Source organism: Phocoena sinus, chromosome 2, assembly GCF_008692025.1.
Source record: "Phocoena sinus isolate mPhoSin1 chromosome 2, mPhoSin1.pri, whole genome shotgun sequence".
NCBI lineage: Eukaryota > Metazoa > Chordata > Mammalia > Artiodactyla > Phocoenidae > Phocoena > Phocoena sinus.
In genome coordinates this window covers 16,526,238-16,551,647 of record NC_045764.1, presented here as the reverse complement: position 1 = coordinate 16,551,647, position 25,410 = coordinate 16,526,238, and the positions used below count along the sequence as shown (strand labels likewise).

The 25,410-nt window shown below is 36.1% G+C and overlaps 1 protein-coding gene across 8 annotated transcripts in view; it reads right to left on the bottom strand.

The window, feature by feature from the left end:
* CCDC7 (coiled-coil domain containing 7) overlaps positions 1-25,410 on the bottom strand; it is a 295,714-nt gene that overhangs the window by 8,321 nt on the left and 261,983 nt on the right. For 5 of the 8 annotated variants that reach the window (XM_032621412.1, XM_032621420.1, XM_032621425.1 and 2 more), the window contains 3 exons: positions 19,178-19,383; positions 18,320-18,449; positions 14,686-14,852 (listed from right to left, as the gene is read on the bottom strand). In XM_032621412.1, coding sequence (XP_032477303.1) covers positions 19,337-19,383 — 47 coding nt within the window. In that variant the 3' untranslated portion in view covers positions 14,686-14,852; positions 18,320-18,449; positions 19,178-19,336. Of the gene's footprint in view, positions 1-346; positions 1,153-1,568; positions 1,753-2,461; positions 2,589-7,631; positions 7,768-9,343; positions 9,456-14,685; positions 14,853-18,319; positions 18,450-19,177; positions 19,384-24,352; positions 24,385-25,410 lie in introns of those variants that run through there. The other 3 variants (XM_032621415.1, XM_032621432.1, XM_032621413.1) reach the window with 2 other exon arrangements.

The window sequence follows — 25,410 nt, the reverse complement described above, 5'->3', positions numbered from 1 at the left end:
AATCTAATTACAGCATGTTGACTATAGTTAATAAGACTGTATTATGTACTTGAAATTTGCTGAGACTAGATCTTGTGTTCATATAACACACATACAAAGTGGTTAGTATGTGAGGTTATGGATATGTTAATAGCTTGTTTGTGGTAATTCACAATGCATACATATATCAAATCATCACATTGTATACCTTATACATATATTGTACAATTTTTGTCACTTATATCTCAATAATGCTGGAAATAAATTAAAAGACATTCTTGACTTAAAATGTCCATCTAGCAGAGGCCTAAAGCAAAAACATAGTGGAAAAAATTTAGACTGATTTGCTTTAATACTGGCAACATACCAAAGATGATCTCTCTGCTCACTAGTGTTCCATAAAATGTAGAGCCTGTCAGACAATATGAGAGAAAATGTTTGCAAGAGAAATGACATACTCACTTCTATATAGGCAAACTATTAGAACCAGTAAGAAAGTTCAAAAAGATTGCCAGATAAAAACTCTTCTAGTAAAATTCAATACATTTTAATACCAGCAGTAACTCACTGGAAAAATATAAAATAAGATAGCAACAAAAATTAAGCATTAAGACTTTAACCTAACAAGGGTTAGGTTATGTATGTCTAACAAGGAATACATAAGACTTTAATAGAGAAATTGTTAAAGTTGCTTTTAAAATACTAAAAGAAGAAAAAATGGATGGAAATTACCTCATATTCAAGGTGCAATGACTAATATGGTAAAGCTGCCACTTCTCTCCAGATTAACCTAAGAATTTAATGCAATTCCCATACAGATTTTAGGTAGAAGAATAAAGGTCTATGAATAGCTAGAGCAATTTTTAAAAATGGAGCTATGTAGGTGTCTTATCCTACCAGATAAATGGTACAATCAATACAAATCGATTTTAAAAAGTGTGATAGTAGTGTAAGAACAAATAGACTATTGTAAGAAGCAAATCAGAGACCTGAAGAACATCCCATCTCTGTGGGAACGTAGCATACAATAGATGTGGCTTCATAAATCATTCAGGAAAAGAATGGTTCTTTTGGTAGATGGAACTGGAAAAAAGTGACTCATAATATGGAGAAAATAATATTGGATCCCTGTAGTATATCACATACCAAAATAATTTCTCATGGATTAAAGATCTAAACATGAAAGACAAAAGTATAAAATTAATAGAAATCAATGTAAAAGATATCTTTGTAATAACTTTCCTAAGGCCCCTAAACCCAAATCACAATAAAACAATTAATGTATTTCACCATATTAAGAATAAAGATTTCTGATTAACTAGACAATAGAGACATAGTTAATGGCATAGGTGGCAGAAAATATTGGCAACATTTAAAACCAATAAGCAATAAATATCTAGACTATGTAAGGAACCCCTGCACATCAACGCAAATAGATAATAAATCAAACCCTTCCTTAGAACAGAATACCTAAATTGCTAAAAATGTATATGGATAAAAATATATACAAAAGGAAACGGTTGCTTAAAGATGATCATCACGATTAGAGAAATACAATTTGGAATAATGAAATACCACTTTATGCTCACCTGATTAGGACAAATTAGAAAGCCTGGTAACATCAAGTGTTAGTGAGTGGTTGACTGACAGGAACCTTCAGGCACTGCCACTGAAAGTGCAAACTAGTACTGCTGCTTTGGAACAGCTGAGTAGAACTTCAGGAAAACAAATTATACCCTGGCCCCTGCAATCTCACTCTTGCGGGTGTTCACCCTGCAAACATGAAAAAGGCATGTGGTTACAAACTGGATCCCATCACCAGGGAACTGGATGACTAGAGCATTAGAGTGTGATGCATCAGTGAGAAGCAGTGGCTCAGATATACTTGCAGCTACAGAATAGTGCTTAAAACGTATGGCTGTTGAAAAGAAAAAAGTTAAGAGATCTACAGTAGCACACTATGCAAATTTAAAATACTTGCATAAAACATTTTTCAAACATCAAATTTATCTAAGGACACATTAAATACATTAGAGCAAATGCCTGTAGCTGAGTAGTAGAGTGGGAAAAGGATAGGGATGAATGTGATAATGTAAAAATAAGAGAGGGACCTTGAATAAACTAGTGATGATAATATGCCACAGTATTAGTAGTATGACTAACTCAACTCTATCTCCCTTCAGTTTAAAAAAAAAAAAAAGCAAAGTTAGAAGTGTTACACATTCACAATCCATTTAAGGAAAAGTCACTCAGTATTGAATTGTATCTATTTGAATACAGAAAAATAATTACCATTCAAGCTTACTGTTTTATATAAAATTTTAATATTAAAATCAACAAAATGTAGGTAGAAAATTCAGTGATATCTCAGAGTTTACATGAGTTTATTAATGCTATTATTTAAAAATTTTTAAATATAATTTTCAAGAAAATAATTGCTAAAGTTAAGTGACCCAGATATGAAATTTTGTTATACTCTTACCTTTATGTGACTTTGCTCTCTGTATCCTCTGGAAAACAAATTTATAAACTCTTCTAAAAGCTTTAAAGTCTTTGCTCCTCTAGAATATTTTCAAAGCTTATTCTTGTTAGATTTTCTTCATTTTTCTCTAAATAAATTAAATAGCAAATTACCTTGAAAAATTATAATTAGAAAACAATGTAAACCTTTTTTATTGGGTAAAATATTCATAACATAAAATCTGTCATTTTACCTATTTTTAAGTGTACAGTTCAGTGGCATTGAGTACATTCACAATGATGTGCAACCATCACTATCATTCATCTCCAGAACTTTTTTTTAATCTTTCCAATCAGAAACTTTGTCCATTAAATAATAACTCCTCATTCACCTTTTCCCTAGCCCCTGGCAACCATTCTAACTTTTGTCTCTATGAATTTGAGTACTCTATCTCATGTATGTGGAATCATGCAGTATTTGCCCATCTGAGACTGGCTTATTTCACTTACATAAGTCTTCAAGGTTCATCCATGTTGCATCATGTGTCAGAATTTCCCTCTTTTTTCACGCTGAATAATATGACATTGTATGTACATGTATCATTTTCTTTATGCATTCATCCATTGTTGGAGACTTGGACTGCTTCTATCTTTCGGCTATTGTGGAATAATGCTGCTATAAACAGGAGTATACAAATATCTGTTTCAGTCTCTGCCTTCAATTCTTTTGGGTATATGTTTCATTATTTTCAGGAACTGCCATACATTTTCTACCGTAAACGTACCGTTTTACCTACTTGCTATTTTCTGTGATTAAAAAAAATTAGCCATTCTAATGAATGTGAGGTGATATCTCATTGTGGTTTTGTTTTGCATTTTCTTAATAATTAGTGATGTTGAACATCTTTTCACATACTTGTTGGCCATTTGTTTATTTCCTTTAGAGAAATGTCTATTCAAGTCATTTGCCCATTTTTTTTTTATAAATTTATTTTTTATTTATTTTTGGCTGCATTGGGTCTTTGTTGCTGCACGCGGGTTTTCTCTAGTTGTGGTGAGTGGGGCCTTCTCTTTGTTGCAGTGCACGGGCTTCTCATTGTGGTGGCTTCTCTTGTTGCAGAGCATGGGCTCTAGGTGCATGGGCTTTCAGTAGTTGCAGCACGTGGGCTCAGTAGTTGTGGCTCACGGGCTCTAGGGTATATGGGCTTCAGTAGTTGTAGTGCATGGGCTCAGTAGTTGTGGCTCACAGGCTCTAGGGCACACGGGCTCCAGGGCACATGGGCTTCAGTAGTTGTAGCACACGGGCTCAGTTGCTCCGTGGCATGTGGGATCTTCCCGGACCAGGGATCGAACCTGTGTCCCCTGCACTGGCAGGCAGATTCTTAACCACTGTGCCACCAGGAAAGTCCCCATTTGCCCATTTATAAATCAGGTTTTTGTTTTTGTTATTGAGTTGTAGGAGATATTTATATATTCTGGATCTTAATGCCATATCAGATATATGATTTGCAAATATTTTCTCCCATCCTGTGGATTGCCTTTTCACTCTGTTGATAGTATCCTTTGATGTAGAAAAGGTTTAAATTTTGTTGAAGTCCAGTTTATCTATTTTTTCCTTTGTTGTCTGTGCTTTTCGCATCAGATTCAAGAAATTGTCAAATCTAATGTCATGAAGCTTTCCCCATTTTAAGTTTTGTAGTTTTAGCACTCATGTTTACATCTTTGATCTACTTAGAATTTTTAAATATGGGTAAGGTAAGGATCCAACTTTTTCTTTGCATGTGGATATCCAGTTTTCCCAGCACCACTTGTTGAAGAGACTGTTTTCCCCACTGAATGGTCCTCACACCCCTGTCAAAATTCATTCGACCATATATGCAAGGGTTTATCTATGGGCTCTCTATTGTATTTGATTAGTCTATATGCCTGTCTGCATGCCAGTACCACACTGTTTTGTTTATGTAGTTTTGTGGAAATTTTTGATATCAGAAACTGTAAAACCTCCAAATTTTCTCTCCTTTTTCAAGATTGTCTTGGCTATTTGGGTTCCCTTGTGGGTTCGTATAAATTTTAGTATGGATTTTTCTATTTCTGCAAAAATTTAACTCAAATTTTGATAAGGATTGCATTGAATCTGTAGACCATTTGGGATAATACTGACATCCTAACAGTATTATCTTCCAGTCCATGAACATGGGAAGTCTTCTCATTTATTTGTGTCTTTAATTTCTTTCTGCAATGTTTTGTAGTTTCAGTGTACAAATCTTTTGCCTTCTTGGCTAAGTTTATTGCTAAGTATTTTATTCTTTTTGATATTATCATTAACAAAATTATTTTCTTCCTTTTCAGATTGGCCATTGTTAGTGTAGAAACACAACTGATTTTTGTGTGTTGATTTTGCATCCTTCAACTCTGCTAAATTTATTAGTTTTAACAGTTTTTCTGCATGTGGAATCTTTAGGGTTTTCTACACATAAGGTGATCATGTTGTCTAAAAATATAATTTTGACTTTTTCCTTTCCAGTTTGGATTCCTTTTATTAATTTTTCTTTCCTAATTACTCTGGCCAGGACTTCCAGTACTATATTAAATAGAAATGGCAAGAGTCAGAATATTATCTTGTTCCTGATCTTAGAGGAAAAGTTTTCAGTCTTTCATAATTGAGTATGTTAACTGTGGACTTTTCATATATGGCTTTATCATGTTGAGTTAGTTTCCTTCTATTCCTAGTTTTTTGGGTGTTTTTAATCATGAAAAGGTATTGAATTATGTCAAATGCTTTTTCTGCATCAATTGAGATGATCATGTGTTTTCTTTCTTTCATTCTGTTAATGTGGTACACTTCATTCAATAATTTTAATATGTTGAACCACACTTGCATTCCATTAATACATACCACTTGGTCATGGTTTGTAAACCTTTAACTGTTGAATTCAGTTTTCTAGCATTTTTTTATTTTTACATTAATATATACAAGTGATACTGGTCTATATTTTTCTTCCCTTGTGATGTCTTTGTCTTTGGAATCAGGGTAATGCAGACTATTAGAATGAATGAGGAACTGTTCACTCTTTCAATTTTTTAAGAGTTTGAATTAAGATTGATGTTAATGTTTCTTTAAATATTTGGTACAACTCACCCATGATGCCACCTGTTCTGGGACTTTTCTTTGTCGGGAGGTTTTTGATTACTGCTTCAGTTTCCTTGGTATTATAACTATGTTCACGATTGCCTATTTATGTATGATCACTGTTACTAGGCTTTTTCTTTTTTAAATTTTTTTCTGTTTTTTTAAATTGAAGTACAATTGACTTACAATATTGTATTAGTTTCAGATTTCAACATAGTTATTTGATGTTTTTATACACTACAAATGATCACCACAATAATCTAGTTACCATCTGTCACCATATAAAATTATTATATTATTGGCTATATTGCCTATGTGATACATTACATCCCTGTGACTTATTTACAACTGGAAGTTTGTATGTATGTCTTAATCTCTCTCACCTATTTAACTCAACCCCCTACCCCCCTCCCCTATGTCAACCACCAGTTTTTCTCTGTATCTATGAGTCTGGTTCTGTTTTGTTATGTTTGTTCATTTATTTTGTTTCTTAGATTTCACATATAAATGAAATGGTGTATAGTATTTGTATTTCTCTTTCTGACATTTCACTTAGCATAATACCCTCTAGGTCCATCCCTGTTGTTGCAAATGGCTTTTGGTTTTATGGCTGAGTAATATTCTGTTATGTGTGTGCATACACACACACATACACATCTTTATCCATTCACAAGTGAGACTCTTGTAGGCAGCATATATATGCATTTTGTATTTTATCCATTCAGCCCCTCTGTCTTTTTTTTTTTTTTTTTTTGCTGTGTTGGGACTTCATTTCTGTGTGAGGGCTTTCTCTAGTTGTGGCAAGCGGGGACCACTCTTCATCACGGTGCATGGGCCTCTCACTATCGCGGCCTCTCTTGTTGCGGAGCACAGGCTCCAGACGCACAGGCTCAGTAGTTGTGGCTCACGGGCCTAGTTGCTCCGCGGCATGTGGGATCGTCCCAGACCAGGGCTCAAAACCGTGTCCCCTGCATTAGCAGGCAGATTCTCAACCACTGCGCCACAAGGGAAGCCCTGTGGTGTTTTTTAAAATTTTTAGCTGCGTTGGGTCTTCATTGTCGTGTGTGGGCTTCTCATTGTGGTGGCTTCTCTTGTTGTGAAGCATGGGCTCTAGGAGCATGGGCTTCAGTAGTTGTGGCATGCGGGCTCAGTAGTTGTGGCTCGCGGGCTCTAGAGCTCAGGCTCAGTGGTTGTGGCACATGGGCTTAGTTGCTCCCCAGCATGTGGGATCTTCCCAGACCAGGGATCAAACCCATGTCCCCTGCATTGGCAGGCAGATTGTTAACCACTGCACCACCAGGGAAGTCCCTACTCTGTGCCTTTTCATTGAAGTATTTAGTCCATTTATACTTAAAGTAATTATTGATGCAAATGTACTTATTGTTTTCTGGTTGTTTTTGTAGTTCATTTTTGTTCCTTTCTTCTTCTTTTGCTCTCTTCTTTTGTGATCTGACTAGTTTCCAGAGCTCCTAAAATGTTATTTTAGTCAGCCTTTAGGTTTTTCCAAGCTTCCTAGTCCACCATCTTGCTGATGTCACTCCTCAAAGACAATGTAAATCTTGTAAATTTTTAACAAGTGTTAATTATCAATTAGTACCATTTTCCCCTTCAATCACCTTAGCAATGGAAGGTACCTCTGGGAATTCCCAACTTCATTTCTTATTTCTAAGTAAGACTGTAATGAAATAGGTTAAAAAAAAAAATCTTGCCAATCAAATAAGCATAACCTTAGGCCCTTTGAAATTTTTCTTTCTCCATCCCAGACCTACTTGAAACCACGTTTCTCCATATTGGTGATGCAATCTCTAAAGGTAAGTAATTGTGAACATGAGTTTATAATCTACCTCTTCAGCCAACTCATGACTTGAAATTTTCATCTTACCCAATTCAGTCTTATTATTCCCTTTTTGCCCTATATCTAAGCTCTTCAATTTTCATTTTGGACAACTCTCTTAAGTCAGACCTGTGTGGTGCAATCCTTCATTTGCCACTCAGCCATTAAATCCAATTTTGTTTTCAGACTTCTATTTGAACAGCCTAGTTTATTTTGTTTCGTACATACCTCATATCTTCATCACACTTTCATTGCTACTATCCTATTTGATTCTTACAGTCGTTGGTCATTAAGCTTTATCCAAGGCCTTTAACGTCAATCACTTTATCCTTACCTCTGAGGCATATATGATGTGTTCCACACACTTTGGAAAAAGGAAACATAATCTTGCAGTATTATGGTTAAATTATGAAAGCGAACATATATTATCAAAACAGAACCCTTAAAAGACAAGAGAAATCCCCTGAAAGAAAAAACAATGAAACAGACCTCTCCAGTCTACCAGATCCCAAGTTCAAAAAGGAGGTAATAAAAATACTGAAGGAGTTAAGAAAGGCTATCAATAGAAATGCAGATCATTGTAACAAGGAACTAGAAACTATAAAGATGAGCCAATGAAAATTAGAAAACTCACTTGCTGAGATGAAAGCTGAGCAAATGGCAATAAATAGCAAACTAGATAATGCAGAAGAATGAATAAGTGATCTGGCAGAGAGGATAATGGAAATCACCCAATCAGAAAGCAGACAGAAAGACAAATGAAAAAAAATGAAAGCAACATATGAGACCTATGGGATAATATAGAGCAAGACAGTCCATACATAATAGGGATCCTAGAAAGAGAAGAAAGAGAAAAGGGGATCGAAAATGTATTTGAAGAAACTATGGCTGAAAATTTCTGAAACCTAAAGAAGGAAACATATACAGGTACAGGAAGCACAAGATAAACCCAAACAGACCTACACCAAGACATATTATAATTAAAATGACAAAAGTTAAAGAGAGGATTCTAAAGGCAGCATGAGAAAAACAAAGAGTTAGTTACAAGGGACCCCCAAAAGGTTATCAGCTGATTTCTCTAAAGAGAGAGATTATCATACTAAGTGAAGTAAGACAGAGAAAGACAGATACATGGTATCACTTATATGTGCAATCTTAAAAAATGATACAAATGAACTTATTTGCAAAACAAAAACAGACTCACAGACATAGAAAACAAACTTGGTTACCAAAGGGGAAAGTTCAGGGTGGGGAGGGGGGCATAAATTAGGAGTTTGGGATTAACAGATACAAACTACTATATATAAACAACAAGGTCCTACTGTATAGCACAGGGAACTATATTCAATATTTTGTAATAAACTATAATGGAAAAGAATATGAAAATATAAAAGTATATATAATTTACATATATATAAAAGTCTATACATACATATAACTGAATCACTTTGCTGTACACCAGAAACTAACAAAACATTATAAATTAACAATATTTCAACTTAAAAAAGTGTTATACATAGATATGTGTATTATACATACTTATGTATTCACAAATTCTGTATATAATTCACCTTACTATATACATATTCATTTAACATTTGTTTCCCTCATTAGATTCTGAGTTGATGAAATGATGCTTGATTGGTTTACCCTTGTAAACCTAACAATTAACACTGTGCCTGGATATAATAAACATTGAATTTTAACTGAATTAATAAATGAATGGAAAAAAACAAATATAACCTGTTCTTCTGTCCAAATCTTAAATTTAGGGTTTCCTGTTCATATTCTCATTTCATTATACAAATACTCTCTGGGTGATTACTGAAAAATGTTTAAAAAATAATTCTAGACTTACATACAAGTTGCAAAAATAGTATGAAGACTTTCCAACATACCCATTACCATGGGGTTTATTCTAGGCTTTCCAATTTACTTACCTATAATTTCTCTCTCCAGCACTGAGAAACCTGGCTCTTACATTCCATCATTCCTGTATTTATTTGTTCAACCCCAGTATACATGTATATTCAGAATTGGTAGCCTGTACTCCTGCAAGAAACAAATTTATTGACTAGAGTTTAGTGTTTACATACATTATTTTTGTCTTGAATTTCAGTTACCAGTATAATTTGATTTTCTTCAATCAATATTGTACTTAAAGGATTATTCTTAATTAAGAAAAGCTTATAAAGCATTTTCAGTGGTTCTGATGATAATAATTAGGTCATCTTTGGTGCCAGGCACTGACCCAGGACTCTATTTTTAATATTGTCTCATTTAACTGCCTTTAAAATATTTTTCAGTTTTACTCAAGCTCCACCAACAGGAATAACTTATTATGAAGGTAGAATTTGACTCGATGTTAAGAACCATTTCTGACACTGAGAGACTTCCTACAAACAAGAAAGCGAGACTATTCTAGCTAGATAGTAGAGGCCAAAAAACCATCTTTCAAATATCAAATTGTAAAAGTAATTCTACATGGAGAAGAATTCTACGTTGTATATGATTTGTTACAAGTTGTGGTCTAAAATCGAGGGTGTTTAAAGAAATATATTCTACAAAATGAAGGTAGAGAAAATAGGATAAAATATTATCCTTCCCCTACATCTCACATTCAGGTCTCACATTTATCAAAATAAATTAGTGTGCTGATGAAATATATATATATATATATATATATATATATATATATATATATATAGTCTTAAAATTTGTGTATCTGTATATAAAATTTGTCAATCTATATATCACTGAGGTGACAAAGAAACCACTTTCAGTCTGTCTCTGGGATCTATAATGACTATATATTACATACTGAGTTCCTATAGGTGGAAAGATTCTGGTTTTTTTTTAACATCATTATTGGAGTATAATTGCTTTACATGGTTGTGTAGTTGCTGCTGTATAACAAAGTGAATCAGTTATACGTATACATATATCCCCATATCCCCTCCCTCTTGTGTCTCCCTACCACCCTCCCTATCCCACCCCTCTAGGTGGTCACAAAGCACCAAACTGATCTCCCTGTGCGATGCAGCTGCTTCCCACTAGCTATCTATTTTACATTTGGTAGTCTATGTATGTCAGTGCTACTCTCTCACTTTGGCCCAGTTTACCCTTCCCCCTCCCCGTGTCAAGTCCATTCTCTACGTCTGCATCTTTATTCCTGTCCTGCCCCTAAGTTCATCAGAACCTTTTTTTTTTTTTTTAGATTCCATATATATGTGTTAGCATATGGTATTTGTTTTTCACTTTCTGACTTTCTTCACTCTGTATAACGGACTCTAGGTCCTTGTTTCTTTTTATGGCTAATATTCCATCATATATATGTGCCACATCTTCTTTATGCATTCATCTGTCGATGGACACTTAGGTTGCTTCCATGTCCTGGCTATTGTAAATAGTGCTGCAATGAACATTGTGGTACATGACCCTTTTTGAATTATGGTTTTCTCAGGGTATATGCCTAATAGAGGGATTGCTGGTTCATATGGTAGTTCTAGTTTTAGTTTTTTAAGGAACCTCCATACTGTTCTCCATAGTGGCTGTATCAATTTTACATTCCCATCAACAGTGCAGGAGGGCACCCTTTTCTCCACACCCTCTCCAGCATTTATTGTTTGTAGATTTTTTGCTGATGGCCATTCTGACTGGTGTGAGGTGATACCTCATTGTAGTTTTGATTTGCATTTCTCTAATAATTAGAGATGTTGAGCATCTTTTCATGTGTTTGTTAGCAATCTGTATATCTTCTTTGGAGAAATGTCTATATAGGTATTCTGCCCATTTTTGGATTGGGTTGTTTGTTTTTTTGATATTGAGCTGCATGAGCTGCTTGTATATTTTGGAGATGAATCCTTTGTCAGTTGCTCTGTTTGCAAATATTTTCTTCCATTCTGAGGGTTGTCTTTTCGTCTTGTTTATGGTTTCCTTTGCTGTGCAAAAGCTTTTAAGTTTCATTAGGCCTCATTTGTTTTTATTTCCATTTCTCTAGGAGGTGGGTCATCTTACTGTGATGTATGTCACAGAGTGTTCTGCCTATGTTTTCCTCTAAGAGTTTTATAGTGTCTGGCTTTACATTTAGATCTTTAATCCATTTTGAGTTTATTTTTGTGTATGGTGTTAGGGAGTGTTCTAATTTCATTCTTTTACATGTAGCTGTCCAGTTTTTGCAACACCACTTACTGAAGAGGCTGTCTTTTCTCCATTGTATACTCTTGCCTCCTTTATCAAAGATAAGGTGACCATATGTGCATGGGTTTATCTCTGGGCTTTCTATCCTGTTCTATTGATCTATCTTTCTGTTTTTGTGCCAGTACCATACTGTCTTGATTACTGTAGCTTTGTAGTATAGTCTGAAGACAGGGAGCCTGATTCCTCCAGCTCCGTTTTCTCTTTCTCAGTTTGCTTTGGCTATTCAGGGTCTGCTGTGTTTCCATACAAATTGTGAAATTTTTTGTTCTAGTTCTGTGAAAAAATGCCATTGTAGTTTGATAGGGATTGCATTGAATCTGTAGATTGCTTTGGGTAGTAGAGTCATTTTCACAATGTTGATTCTTCCAATCCAAGAACATGGTGTATCTCTCCATCTGTTTGTATCATTAATTTCTTTCATCAGTGCCTTACTAGTTTTCTGCATACAGGTCTTTGTCTCCTTAGGTAGGTTTATTCCTAGGTATTTTATTCTTTGTTGCAATGGTAAATGGAGTGTTTCCTTAATTTCTCCTTCAGGTTTTTCATCATTAGTGTATAGGAATGCAAGAGATCTCTGCATTAATTTTGTATCCTCCTACTTTACCAAATTCATTGATTAGCTCTAGTAGTTTTCTGGTAGCATCTTTAGGATTCTCTGTGTACAGTATCGTGTCATCTGCAAACAGTCACGGTTTTAATTCTTCTTTTCCGATTTGGATTCCTTTTATTTCCTTTCCGTCTCTGATTGCTGTGGCTAAAACTTCCAAAACTATGTTGAGTAACAGTGGTGAGAATGGACAACCTTGTCTTATTCCTGATCTTAGTGGAAATGGTTTCAGTTTTTCACCACTGAGAACGATGTTGGCTAGGGGTTTGTCATATATGGCCTATATTATGTTGAGGTAAGATCCCTCTCTTCCTACTTTCTGGAGAGTTTTTATCATAAATGGGTGTTGAATTTTGTTGAAAGCTGTCTCTGCATCTATTGAGATTATCATATGGTTTTTATCCTTCAATTTGTTAATGTGGTGTATCACATTGATTGATTTGCATATGTCGAAGAATCCTTGCATTCCTGGGATAAACCCCACTTGATCATGGTGTATGATCCTTTTAATGTGCTGCTGGATTCTGTTTGCTAGTATTTTGTTGAGGACTTTTGCATGTATGTTCATCAGTGATATTGGCCTGCAGGGTTTTTTTGTAACATCTTTCGTTTTGGTATCAGGGTGCTGGTGGCCCTGTAGAATGAGTTTGGGTGTGTTCCTCCCTCTGCTATATTTTGGAAGAGTTTGAGAAGGACAGGTGTTAGCTCTTCTCTAAATGTTTGATAGAATTTGCCTGTGAATCCATCGGTCCTGGGCTTTTGTTTGTTGGAAGAGTTTTAATCACAGTTTCAATTTCAGTGCTTGTGATTGGTCTGTTTATATTTTCTGTTTCTTCCTGGTTCAGTCTTGGAAGGTTGTGCTTTTCTAAGAATTTGTCCATTTCTTCCATGTTGTCCATTTTATTGGCATATAGATGCTTGTAGTAATCTCTCATGATCCTTTGTATTTCTGCAGTGTCAGTTGTTACTTCTCCTTTTTCATTTCTAATTCTGTTGAGTCTTCTTCCTTTTTTTCTTGATGAGTCTGGCTAATGGTTTATCAATTTTGTTTATCTTCTCAAAGAACCAGGTTTTAGTTTTATTGATTTTTGCTATCGTTTTCTTCATTTCTTTTTCATTTATTTCTGATCTGATGTTTCTTTCCTTCTGCTAACTTTGCGTTTTTTTTTTTTTGTTCTTTCTCTAATTGCTTTAGGTGTAAGTTTAAGTTGTTTATTTGAGATTTTTCTTGTTTCTTGAGGTAGGATTGTATTGCTATAAACTTCCCTCGTAGAATTGCTTTTGCTGCATCCCACAGGTTTTGGGCCATTGTCATTTTTTTCTAGGTATTTTTTGACTTCCTCTCTGATTTCTTCAGTGATCTCTTGGTAATTTAGTAGCATATTGTTTAGCCTCCATGTGTTTATATTTTTTACAGGTTTTTTTTCCTGTAATTGATATCTAGTCTCATAGCATTGTGGTCGGAAAAGATACTTGATACGATTTTAATTTTCTTAAATTTACCAGGGCTTGATTTGTGACCCAAGATATGATCCTGGAGAATGTTCCATGAGCACTTGAGAAGAAAGTGTATTCTGTTGTTTTGGGATGGGATGTCCTATAAATACCAATTAAGTCTATCTTGTTTAATGTATCATTTAAAGCTTGTGTTTCCTTATTTATTTTCATTTTGGTTGAGCTGTCCATGGGTGAAAGTGGGGTGTTAAAGTCCCCTCCTATTATTGTGTTACTGTCAAAAGATCCTTAAATGTAGAAATTTAAATACCTATTGATATTTTTCTTACTAAATCAGTAGCCTATCAACATAAGCACGTTTTGAAATGGTGCAATAATTCTAGATTCTGAAAAAAATCTAATTAAATACATAAGAGTATTATTTAGTTTTACTTCATTTCAGTTTTCAAACAGATAAAGAACCAAAATATTTATTAATAATATTTAGAACTGTTAGAAGCTGATAAAAATATTCTAAAAATAAAGACATTTTCACATCAAAAGAGGCACATGATTAGATAATAACCAGTCATGAAAATCTATCTGTCTCAAGACCAAAAGAGAAAACAAGGCAACAATAAAGATACTAGACTACTAACTTAATATTTACAAGTTTTTTCCTCTTATTCTTTTCAATGTTCCTTTAACACTAATACCAGTTATACTTGATATTCATTAATAACATTCCCACACAGAATAAGTTCTTCGAATTTATAATGTCTTTTATAGTTCAGCTCGAGCTAGTAGTATGATTTGCAGTCTCACTACGTTTAATAAATATTACATAAATAATAACTTTATTCTTATCTCTTCAATGAATTTACAGTTTTAATATGAAAAAAAGTAAAGCAAAATCTTTTCTAAATTCAGTTCCTCTATCTGGAAGTGTAAGATATGTATGGCAGTGACTTTTCTCTATATAGTATCATAAAGAATAGATTTGCAAATTGACACAAATAATTATGACATTTTAGAGACATGCAGAGCACAAATTTCATTTAATTGCTTTTACACCACACCAGAAGGCATTACAGGGACATGAGTGAATAGAAGCAAGTTGGAACTTCAACAGAGAGCTGCTTTCTTAACATCAGCAACAAAGGCTTTTATCTTAGCTTCAAATTTGTTCCACATGGTAAAGAAGCGTTCTGAAAATAAACCAAGTTGTTATATTTTTCATTTAATTGAACTTCTAATATACACACAAGCATTTCTAAAACTTTCAGCTTTGTGCATCTCTCATCATTAAATTCTACACTAATTGCATGGCATTTTTCAAAATATTATCTAGCGAGTTAGGTTTTCACAATCAATGATCTTTCTCTGAATGCTTAAAAAATTCATTTTAGCTGAACCTTGACAAAAAAATCCCTCCTTTAGTAAACTTTGGTTGGGTTCCTCTAAGACCTCTTTTCAAGTAGGCCTCATACTTGGCCCTGTCCTTGGCCTGCCCTCATCAAGAAGGCTGTTAGGGTAATTTAGTAGGAATCCCCCACCCCTGATGCCTCCTCTTAGTAATGTTACTTCCACTGATCCACTCACTTACTCTGCTCATTGGCTATAAATCCCCAGCTGTTTTTGCTATGTTTAGAGTTGAATTCAGTCTTTGTCCCCTACTGCAATAGTGTCAAATAAAGTCTTAATTACCATTTTAAACAAATATCAGAATATTTTTTTTAAAATAACATTGTAAAGCTGGCTATTATGGACTATGGCCTTTTGGTGGGATATATACTAGAGATTAAAATCCTGGACTTTATAGAGTCCAATTTTATGGGTTCCCATCCTTTATCTGCTGCTAATGTGCTCTACGACCTTGAGCAATTTAAATGAACTTGTGTCCTTGACTCTCAGATGATGAACACATGCTCTGAACAGACAGACTTAACCATGAGACTATATGTACACATGAGAGCCTGTCCACACATAGTTTCTACCACTCTGACCCATGCCCAAACTGAAAGGCTTGGGAATTCTAAGATAGAAATTATGCTTGTATTTTGGGGAACTGAGAAAGTTGACCATGGGCACCCAGCCTGTAGCTTGCCATCTGCAACTCAGGCACCACACTGGCTGTCTGGAAGGTGAAAGGAAGGTAGAAAAGGTATGGGAGAGAGAACAATCACAATGCTTTTTCTCTTCCCAGTCTGTATGTTCAGAGATAGCAGTCTATGTCTCTGTGAAACTCTTGAATTGTGGGTTCCTGCCATTCGATTAAAGCAATGATAGACTTCAAAATGTCAAGCAGCTGCATGGACCAGGATTTCATTCAATAAGAAGCTATCAATACCCTGGATTCTAATGACCAATACCCCTATTCCCTGGCCCAGTGATTCAGCCATTTCTGTTGAAAATTCATATCCTATAAGTTACAGTTACTGCCTACACCTTGTTTAAAAATTCCATTTTAGTTGCCACTGCAGTGCTCACTGACCTAGAGAGGAGCATAACAAACTGAGAATTGTTTTCTAAATCAGAAAACAATTGCATGATGCCCCTGCCTCAGGAACCTAACTGTGTAATCTGGTATCTAGGAAACTCTACTCTCTCTCCGCACCTGAAATCATGGCCCTGTGCAAGAAGTTAGCCACCAATATACAGAGGGGGAAAATATGTTCCTTGAACCACGCCCCTCCCCCCAAGTAATCTCACGTTCTTGAAAAGAAAAATAAGGATTTTTACCTCTCATCAAATACTAAAATATCAAGTGGTTACATTTAGATTACCATCTGCTCCTGTTGCTCTCTAATCTCCTGGACCAGCTCTATGAGACATTTTGGAACTGAATGTTTACGATACCAATATATGATTTCAATTAAGGACTGTGACAAGTAGAAAACAGAATGCTAGAGGTACTCTTGCCAACTGAATAAGCCTCAACAGCATGAATGATCACATAATTTTTTTTTTTTTCTTGCGATACGCGGGCCTCCCACCGTTGTGGCCTCTCCCGCCGCGGAGCACAGGCTCCAGAGGCGCAGGCCCAGCAGCCGCAGCTCACGGGCCCAGCCGCTCCGCGGCACGTGGGACCCTCCCGGACCGGGGCACGAACACGCGTCCCAACCACCACACCACCAGGGAAGCCCCCACATAATTTTTATGAACAAAAAATTATTCTACTACCTTCTGGACAGAGCTTGTTTATAAAGATGATATTCTAATTTACATAACAAAGCAGACCTCACATTAAACTTTGGATTAGGTAGTCCAGATCTCTCTTTAGCAGTACCATTTTTAGAACAACCATAGTAAAAAATGTACTCAGAAGTCTAGAGAAATACTGTGCCGTTTTCAGTTTACTTAAAGCATTAATATGATCTCTAAAAGTTTTTAGGTTTTGAGTGAATCACAATAAAACCAAAGGAATTATTGAATTTCTAGTGATCATTAGATATTCATTCTTATAACTGTGCCCTGACTACTAATTATCTGACCTCCTCAAGAATGGATGAGACTTGCCTTATCTTTGAAGGCAACCAAAGCCTTCCAAAGGCTGTAGCCTACTCACTTTTGCCCACTAATCCTAGCCAAATTTGAGCTATTCAGAGTCCGTGGCTGAAACTGACATCGTCTGCTCAATATTAAGGGCCATCCTGCTATCCTAAGAAGCATTACATCTTATCCAACAGCTCTGCTGAAATACTACTCCTGCTCCTACTTCTCTTGGGAGATATATTTAGTTGTACTGGTCATTAATCAGTAAAAAGGTTTCCTATATGTCCTTCTGGATAGCTCACTGCCTTCCCAGGTCCTGATTGGTTGCTGGATCACTGATAATTCTTGAGTTGTGCTGTCCGGTATAGGAACCACAAACCATATATTGCTATTTAGATTTAAACTAATTAAAATATACTAACCACATTTTAAGAGCTCAATAGCTGCATATGGCTCATAGCTCCCATATTGGAAGGCACAGATATAGAACATTTCCATTACCACAGGAAATTCTGTTGGGGAGTGCTTGGAGAGGAAGTCATAATTGCCATGAACGAGGTGGTCTGGGAGAAGAAACATTTAAGTGAACCCAATATAGACTGAATTTATTTATTGGGCCCCACTAGGCCAGTAGTTACAAGACCTGGATTAAAAAAAAAATCAGCCACAACCATTTGTATATGGGCTGAGGTATCAGTTGATTTCCCTTATATCATCAAATAATAAGTATCATGGTGCTCAACTCTGGCTGCACAGTTTAATCACCTAAGGAGAATCTGGTTTAATTGGTCTGGGGCTGGGGCAGAGAACTGGTAGCTTTTAAAGCACCCCAGGTGAATCCTATTTTGTAGATAGGCTTGAAAAGCACTGATTTAGCACATATATTAGCTCATTTAATCAAATGATCACATAATTAATGTATAAATTATATTCACTGCTATCTAGATAGTCCACAGAAGCAAACTGAGAAGTTGGATTGGGTCCAGCAATCACCATTCATAGGATCAGACTGCTATGCTGAATTTACATTGGAAAAATAATTCTAGAGAGAAGTATAAAATTTGCATTGCTCACAATCCAATTATTGGCAACTTGCAACAACAATTCTCCTATTCATTTCTGCATATATTCTCTCTAAAACCCTCACAAAAGTTATTAATACACATTATTTTTATATTACCTCTGGGACAGTTTCAGAGAATCAGTAATTAGTGAAGAATTCCTCCATTTATTTTCTCTTGACTGATACTTTATGCTCACTCAAATGATGATTTCTTCTTGCCACGTAAGTTGTACTTTTTTTTTTACTACTGTATAAAATATAAATAATATTTTACAATGGGAGATTATAGAGGATAGCCACTATTTCATCAACTTTATTCCACTCTATATTGTTTCTGTAGAAATCCAAATTTCCTTATTAAATATTGATACAAAACATAACTCCAAAATACTTAGGTTAATATTATTACTAACTGCTCTAATTCTTGCTGACGAAATATAGTAACATTCAAGGTACAAAAGGATTTTCTATAAGTTTAAATACCTATGTCAGTAATAATCCAGACTGGATTATAGACAGTTTCATCCAATAATATTTATGCTTCCCAGGGCACAGTAAAAATGTGGTTAAAAATAATATCTTAACTATTATTAAAATTGCTAATAACACTGACTGTTACATATATGTGTACAATATTATACATTATTATAAACATATGTATACAATATTATACATTATAATAATAAGATTAACAATATTATTAACATTGGTTGGCAAGATTCATGTCTTTAAAATTCTTATCACTTGTATTTTGTCTCATTACAAATTCCACAGAATATGCTCCAACACATATCAATTAGGTTATTGTCATGTGGAATTTATGTTTATTTCCCTTCCTTTTTGAAATTGGTTGTGCAGTGTTTAAACATTGCTATTTTGAATCAGGTGAATATTTTTATCAGTTGTAATTTATTCAATAAAAGACAACTGTAACTTTTTCAAACTTAGGAAAAAGAAAAAGCCATTCAAACTCACCGTCCATGATCTGGGTCTACCCTGTTTATTGAGGATCCTTCTCATTATTGTTCAATGAGCAGCATCTACTCAAGGCAGTGTTATTTCCACTCTTGCAATTTCATTGCTGTCTTGACGAATTTGCTCATGTTATTTATTTTGCCCAGAATTAATTTATTCTCAAAAGTATGGGTGGGGTAGAGATTTTCCGGTAGCAGTATATGGCACTTTAAAGGAAAATTATTGTGTGATTAAAAAAATAGTTCTATTAAATTTAATTATAGTTGATATAATTTTTATTATATGTGACAGCATGAAAAACAGAATATTATATACAAATATTAACAATGGAAATGGAAAAGAGTACATAAATCTAACTACCTATGTTTCTATAGAAATGTTTCTCCAATTTTAGCCTGCATCAGAATACCCAGAGAACCTGTTAAACAAATTAGTGGCCTTGAACCCCACATCTTCTATTTCAATAGGTCTGGGGTGGGGTCCAAGAATTTGTATTTCTAGTAAGTTCCTAGTTAATGCCCAGGCTGCCAGTCCAGGGACCACACTTTGAGAAGCACTGATAGAGGACTTCAAAAAGTTCAAGTTCACTAGAATACTGCTCTTTGGAATACATAAAATGTATATGCTTAATATATCTATGCTTTTCAAAAAATCAGTTTTAAATAAGTCAATTTCTGAGCTGCAAAAGAAAGGAATCAAAAGAAATTTGTTTCAGGGAAGAAACAGTGGCAATTCCTTTTAGGTGGAAGACTCATATCTCTGAACTGATGGCATCAAGCTTGGATTATAAACTATCTACTGACCTCAATGATGTATGTTGCAACATTGTTATAGAAAGAAAACTGGAAACAACCAAAGTGCCCATTTAACAGAGGCCTAGTTAAGTAATATACTTTTATTGCCAATAATAACATACTTGTGGTATGCTCAGATATAAAGGACTTAAAAAGAATTTGGTTGATTTGGATGTGCTGATGTGGAAATATTTTCAAGATATATTATTATGCTTTAAAAAGTAAAGGAACAAAAAAGATGCATAATTTCTTTGAATAAATAATGATAGAGGTGATGTCAGCAAGATAGAGGGTTAGGGGGTCCCAATGCTTGTCTCCATCACAAACAAGCAAAATAATAAACGAACAACTGCAAACCAATGAAAATAGCTCTAGGAGAGCTCTGTACTACAAAGAAAAAGCAGCAGAAATCCGGAGGAGCTCAAAATCAAGGATGGCTGCATAAAAAATGCAGGAAGCATTTTACCTGAGTCACCTCATCTTCTAGCCCAGGCCAGTTAGGAGGGATCCCCTCAGAGGAATTTCACCCCATGAGGAAAAGGAGAGGAGAACCCCAGCAAGCCTCACTGCCATGGGGAACTCCCACATATGCACCAGTGCTAATCCCAAGCTGATGGAGCTGCCTAGAGTCCCCCCGCTACCACACCCCTCGCCCATTACTCCCCAGGGTTAGAGCTGTCATGGTAGTAAGACCTGTCACCAGGACCCAGTTGCTGCTGTGGCCCATTCTCTGAGATTGGGAAGCCATAGCGCCTTACTGCCTATGGAACCAGATGAGCTGCCACTGCTCTGAGCCTCACCCCAGGTCCTAGGTTGTGGCTTTGACTCACCATTGCCAGGCCAAGCTGCTGCTGCTCTGTACTCCACACTCTGTAGCCATTATCTGGACCCACCTGGCTTTAATGGGTTATCAGCTGGATGCACTGCTGCTGCTCTATGACTGCCTCCCTGGGCCAGAGTTGGGGCTTTGACACACCATCCCCATGCCATGCTGCTACTGCACCCTGCTCCCTGGGCCCAAGTCACTACTGCACCCTGTCATCCCAGGGCCCATGCTGTAGCTGAGTTCCCCTCTCTCCCCAAGTCACTGCAGCAAACTGCAGAGACCTAGACCTCGATTCCACAGGAGATGTGCACATGCCCACACCTCAGACTCTAGTGCCAGAGAAGAACACTATAAGAAAAGAAAATTATAGGCCAATCCCTGATGACCATACATGCAAAAATTCTTAACAAAATACTAGCAAATAGAATTCAAGAGAACACTTAAAGGATCATAAGCCATGATCAAGTGGGATTCATCCCTGGGATGCAAGGATGATTCAATATAGCAAATCAATAAATGTGATATGCCCCATTAACAAAATTAAGGATAAAAATCGTATAATGAATTCAACAGATGAAGAAAAAATTTAACAAGTTTCAACACCCATTCATGATAAGAGCTTTCAACAAGTTAGGTATAGAAGGAATATACCTAATAAAGGCCATATATGACAAGTTCACAGCTAACATACTCAATGGTGATAAGTTAAAACCTTTTTCATCCAACATCAGGAACAAGACAAGGATGCCAACTCTCACCATTTCTACTCAAAATAGTACTGGAAGTTCTAGCCATAGCAATTAGAGAAAAAATAGAAATAAAACACATTCACATCAGAAAGGAAGAAGTAAAATGTAGTTGTTTTCAGATGACATGATTTTATATATAGAAAATCCAAATGACCCACAAAAAAAGTTAGAACTAACAAGTGAATTCAATAGAGTTGCAGGACACAAAATCAACATACAGAAATCAGTTGGATTTCTATATACTAACAGTGAAACATCTGAAAGAGAAAATAAGAAAAAAATCCATTTTACAACAGCATGAAAAAAATACTTAAGAATAAATTTAAGCAAAAACACTTTACCTTGAAAATTATAAGACAATGAGGAAAAGAATTAAAGAAGACACAAATAAATGGAAAGATATCCTGTGTTCTTGAATTGGAAGAATTAATATTGTGAAAATGTCCACACAAAGCCATGAAAAGATGCTCAGCCTCACTAATTATTAGAGAAATGCAAATCAAAAACACAAATTACCTCACACCTGTCAGAATGGCTATCATCAAAAAAGTCTACAAATAACAAATGTTGGCAAGGATGTGGAGAAAAAGGAACCATCGTACACTGTTGGTGGGAATGTAAATTGGTGCAGCCACTATGGAAAACAGTATGGAGGTTCCGGAAAAAAACTGAAAATGGAACTACCCTATGATCCAGCAATTCCTCTTCTGGGTATATATTCCGAAAAAAGTAAAAACACTAATTGGAGAAGATACATGTGCCCCAATATTCATAGCAGCACGATTTACAATAGCCAAGACACAGAAGCAACCCATGTACCCATCAACAGATGAATGGATTAAGTAGACGTGGTGGGTATATATACAGTGGAATATTAGTCATAAAAATAATACCACCGTCTCACTCCCTCTTGCAAGAACACCAGAATCACAACTAGTTGCTGGACAATCATTGACAGGAAGACACTGGAACTCACCAAAAAAGACACCCCACATCCAAAGACAAAGGAGAAGCCACAATGAGATGGTAGGAGGGGCCCAATCACAGTAAAATCAAATCCCATAACTGCTGGGTGGGTGACTCACAGACTGGAGAACATTTATACCACAGAAGTCCACCCACTGGAGTGAAGGTTCTGAGCCCCACGTCAGGCTTCCCAACCTGGGGGTCCAGAAACAGGAAGACGAATTCCTAGAGAATCAGACTTTGAAGCCTAGTGGGAATTGATTGCAGGACTTTGACAGGACTGGAGGAAACAGAGACTCCACTCTTGGAGGGCACACACAAAGTAGTGTGCACATCGGGACCCAGGGGAAGGAGCAGTGACCCCAGGGAAGACTGAACCTGACCTACCTATTAGTGTTGGAGGGTGTCCTGCAGAGGTGGGGGCAGGGGGACTGTGGCTCACCGTGGGGAGAAGGACACTGGCAGCAGAAGTTCGGGGAAGTAGTCCTTGGCGTGAGCCCTCCCAGAGTCTGTCATTAGCCCCACCAAAGAGCCAAGGTAGGCTCGTGTTGGGTTGCCTCAGGCCACACAACCAACAGGGAGGGAACCCAGCCCCACCCATCAACAGTCAAGTGACTGAGCTCTTTGAGCAACAGTCAGCTCTACCCACCACCAGTCCCTTCCATCAAGCCTCTTAGATAGATTCATCCACCAGAGGGCAGAGACCAGAAGCAAGAAGAACAACAATCCTGCAGCCTGTGGAAGACAAACCACATTCACAGAAAGATAGACAAGATGAAAAGGCAGAGGGCTATGTACCAGATAAAGGAACAAGACGAAACCCAAGAAAAACAACTAAATGAAGTGGAGATAGGCAACCTTCCAGAAAAAGAATTCAGAATAACGATAGTGAAGATGATCCAGGACCTTGGAAAAACAATGGAGGCAAAGATCGAAAAGATAAAGAAATGTTTAACAAAGACCTCGAAGAATTAAAGAACAAATAGAGATGAACAATACAATAACTGAAATGAAAACTACACTAGAAGGAATCAATAGCAGAATATCTGAGGCAGAAGAACTGATAAGTGACCAGGAAGACAGAATGGTGGAATTCACTGCTACGGAAAAGAATAAAGAAAAAAGAATGAAAAGAAAGGAAGACAGCCTAAGAGACCTCTGGGACAATATTAAACGCAACAACATTCACATTATAGGGGTCCCAGAAGGAGAAGAGAGAGAGAAAGGACCAGAGAAAATATCTGAAGAGATTATAGTCGAAAACTTCCCTAACATGGGAAAGGAAATAGCCACCCAAGTCCAGGAAGTGCAGTGAGTCCCATACAGGATAAACCCAAGGAGAAACAGGTTGAGACACATAGCAGTCAAATTGGCAAAAATTAAAGACAAAGAAAAATTATTGAAAGCAGCAAGGGGAAAACGACACATAACATACAAGGGAACCCCCATAAGGTTAACACTGATTTCTCAGCAGAAACTCTGCAAGCCAGAAGGGAGTGGCATGATATACTTAAAGTGATGAAAGGGAAGAACCTACAACCAAGATTACTCTACCCGGCAAGGATCTCATTCAGATTCGATGGAGAAATCGAAATCTTTACAGACAAGCAAAGGCTAAGAGAATTCAGCACCACCAAACCAGCTCTACAACAAATACTAAATGAACTTCTCTAAGTGGGAAACACAAGAGAAGAAAAGGATCTACAAAAGCAAACCCAAAACAATTAAGAAAATGGTCATAGGAACATACATATCGATAATTACCTTAAATGTGAATGGATTAAATGCTCCAACCAAAAGACACAGGCTTGCTGAATGGATACAAAAACAAGATCCATACATAATGCTGTCTTCAAGAGACCCCCTTCAGACCTAGGGACACATACAGACTGAAAGTGAGGGGATGGAGAAAGATATTCCATGCAAATAGAAATCAAAAGAAAGCTGGAGTAGCTATACTCATACCAGATAAAACAGACGTTAAAATAAAGAATGTTACAAAAGACAAGGAAGGATACTACATAATGATCAAGGGATCAATCCAAGAAGAAGATATAACAATTATAAATATATATGCACCCAACATAGGAGAACCTCATTACATAAGGCAACTGCTAACAGCTGTAAAAGAGGAAATCAACAGTAACACAATAATAGTGGGGGACTTTAACACCTCACTTACACCAATGGACAGATCATCCAAAATGAAAATAAATAAGGAAACAGAAGCTTTAAATGACACAACAGACCAGATAGATTTAATTGATATTTATAGGACATTCCATCCCCAAACAGCAGATTACACTTTCTTCTCAAGTGTGCACAGTACATTCTCCAGGACAGATCACATCTTGGGTCACAAATCAAGCCTCAGTAAATTTAAGAAAATTGAAATCATATCAAGCATCTTTTCTGACCACAACGCTACAAGATTAGAAATGAATTACAGGGAAAAAAACATAAAAAACACAAACACATGGAGGCTAAACAATACGTTACTAAATGACCAAGACATCACTGAAGAGATCAAAGAGGAAATCAAAAAATACCTAGAGACAAATGACAATGAAAACACGATGAGCCAAAACCTATGGGATGCAGCAAAAGCAGTTCTAAGAGGGAAGTTTATAGGTATACAAGCCTACCTCAAGAAACAAGAAAAATCGCAAGTAAACAATCTAACCTTACACCTGAAGGAACTAGAGATAGAAGAGCAAACAAAATCCAAAGATAGCAGAAAGAAAGAAATCATAAAGATCAGAGCAGAAATAAATGAAATAGAAACAAAGAAAACAATAGCAAAGATCAATAAAACTAAAAGATGGTTCTTTGAGAAGATAAAGTTGATAAACCGTTAGCCAGACTCATCAAGAAAAAGAGGGAGAGGACTCAAATCAA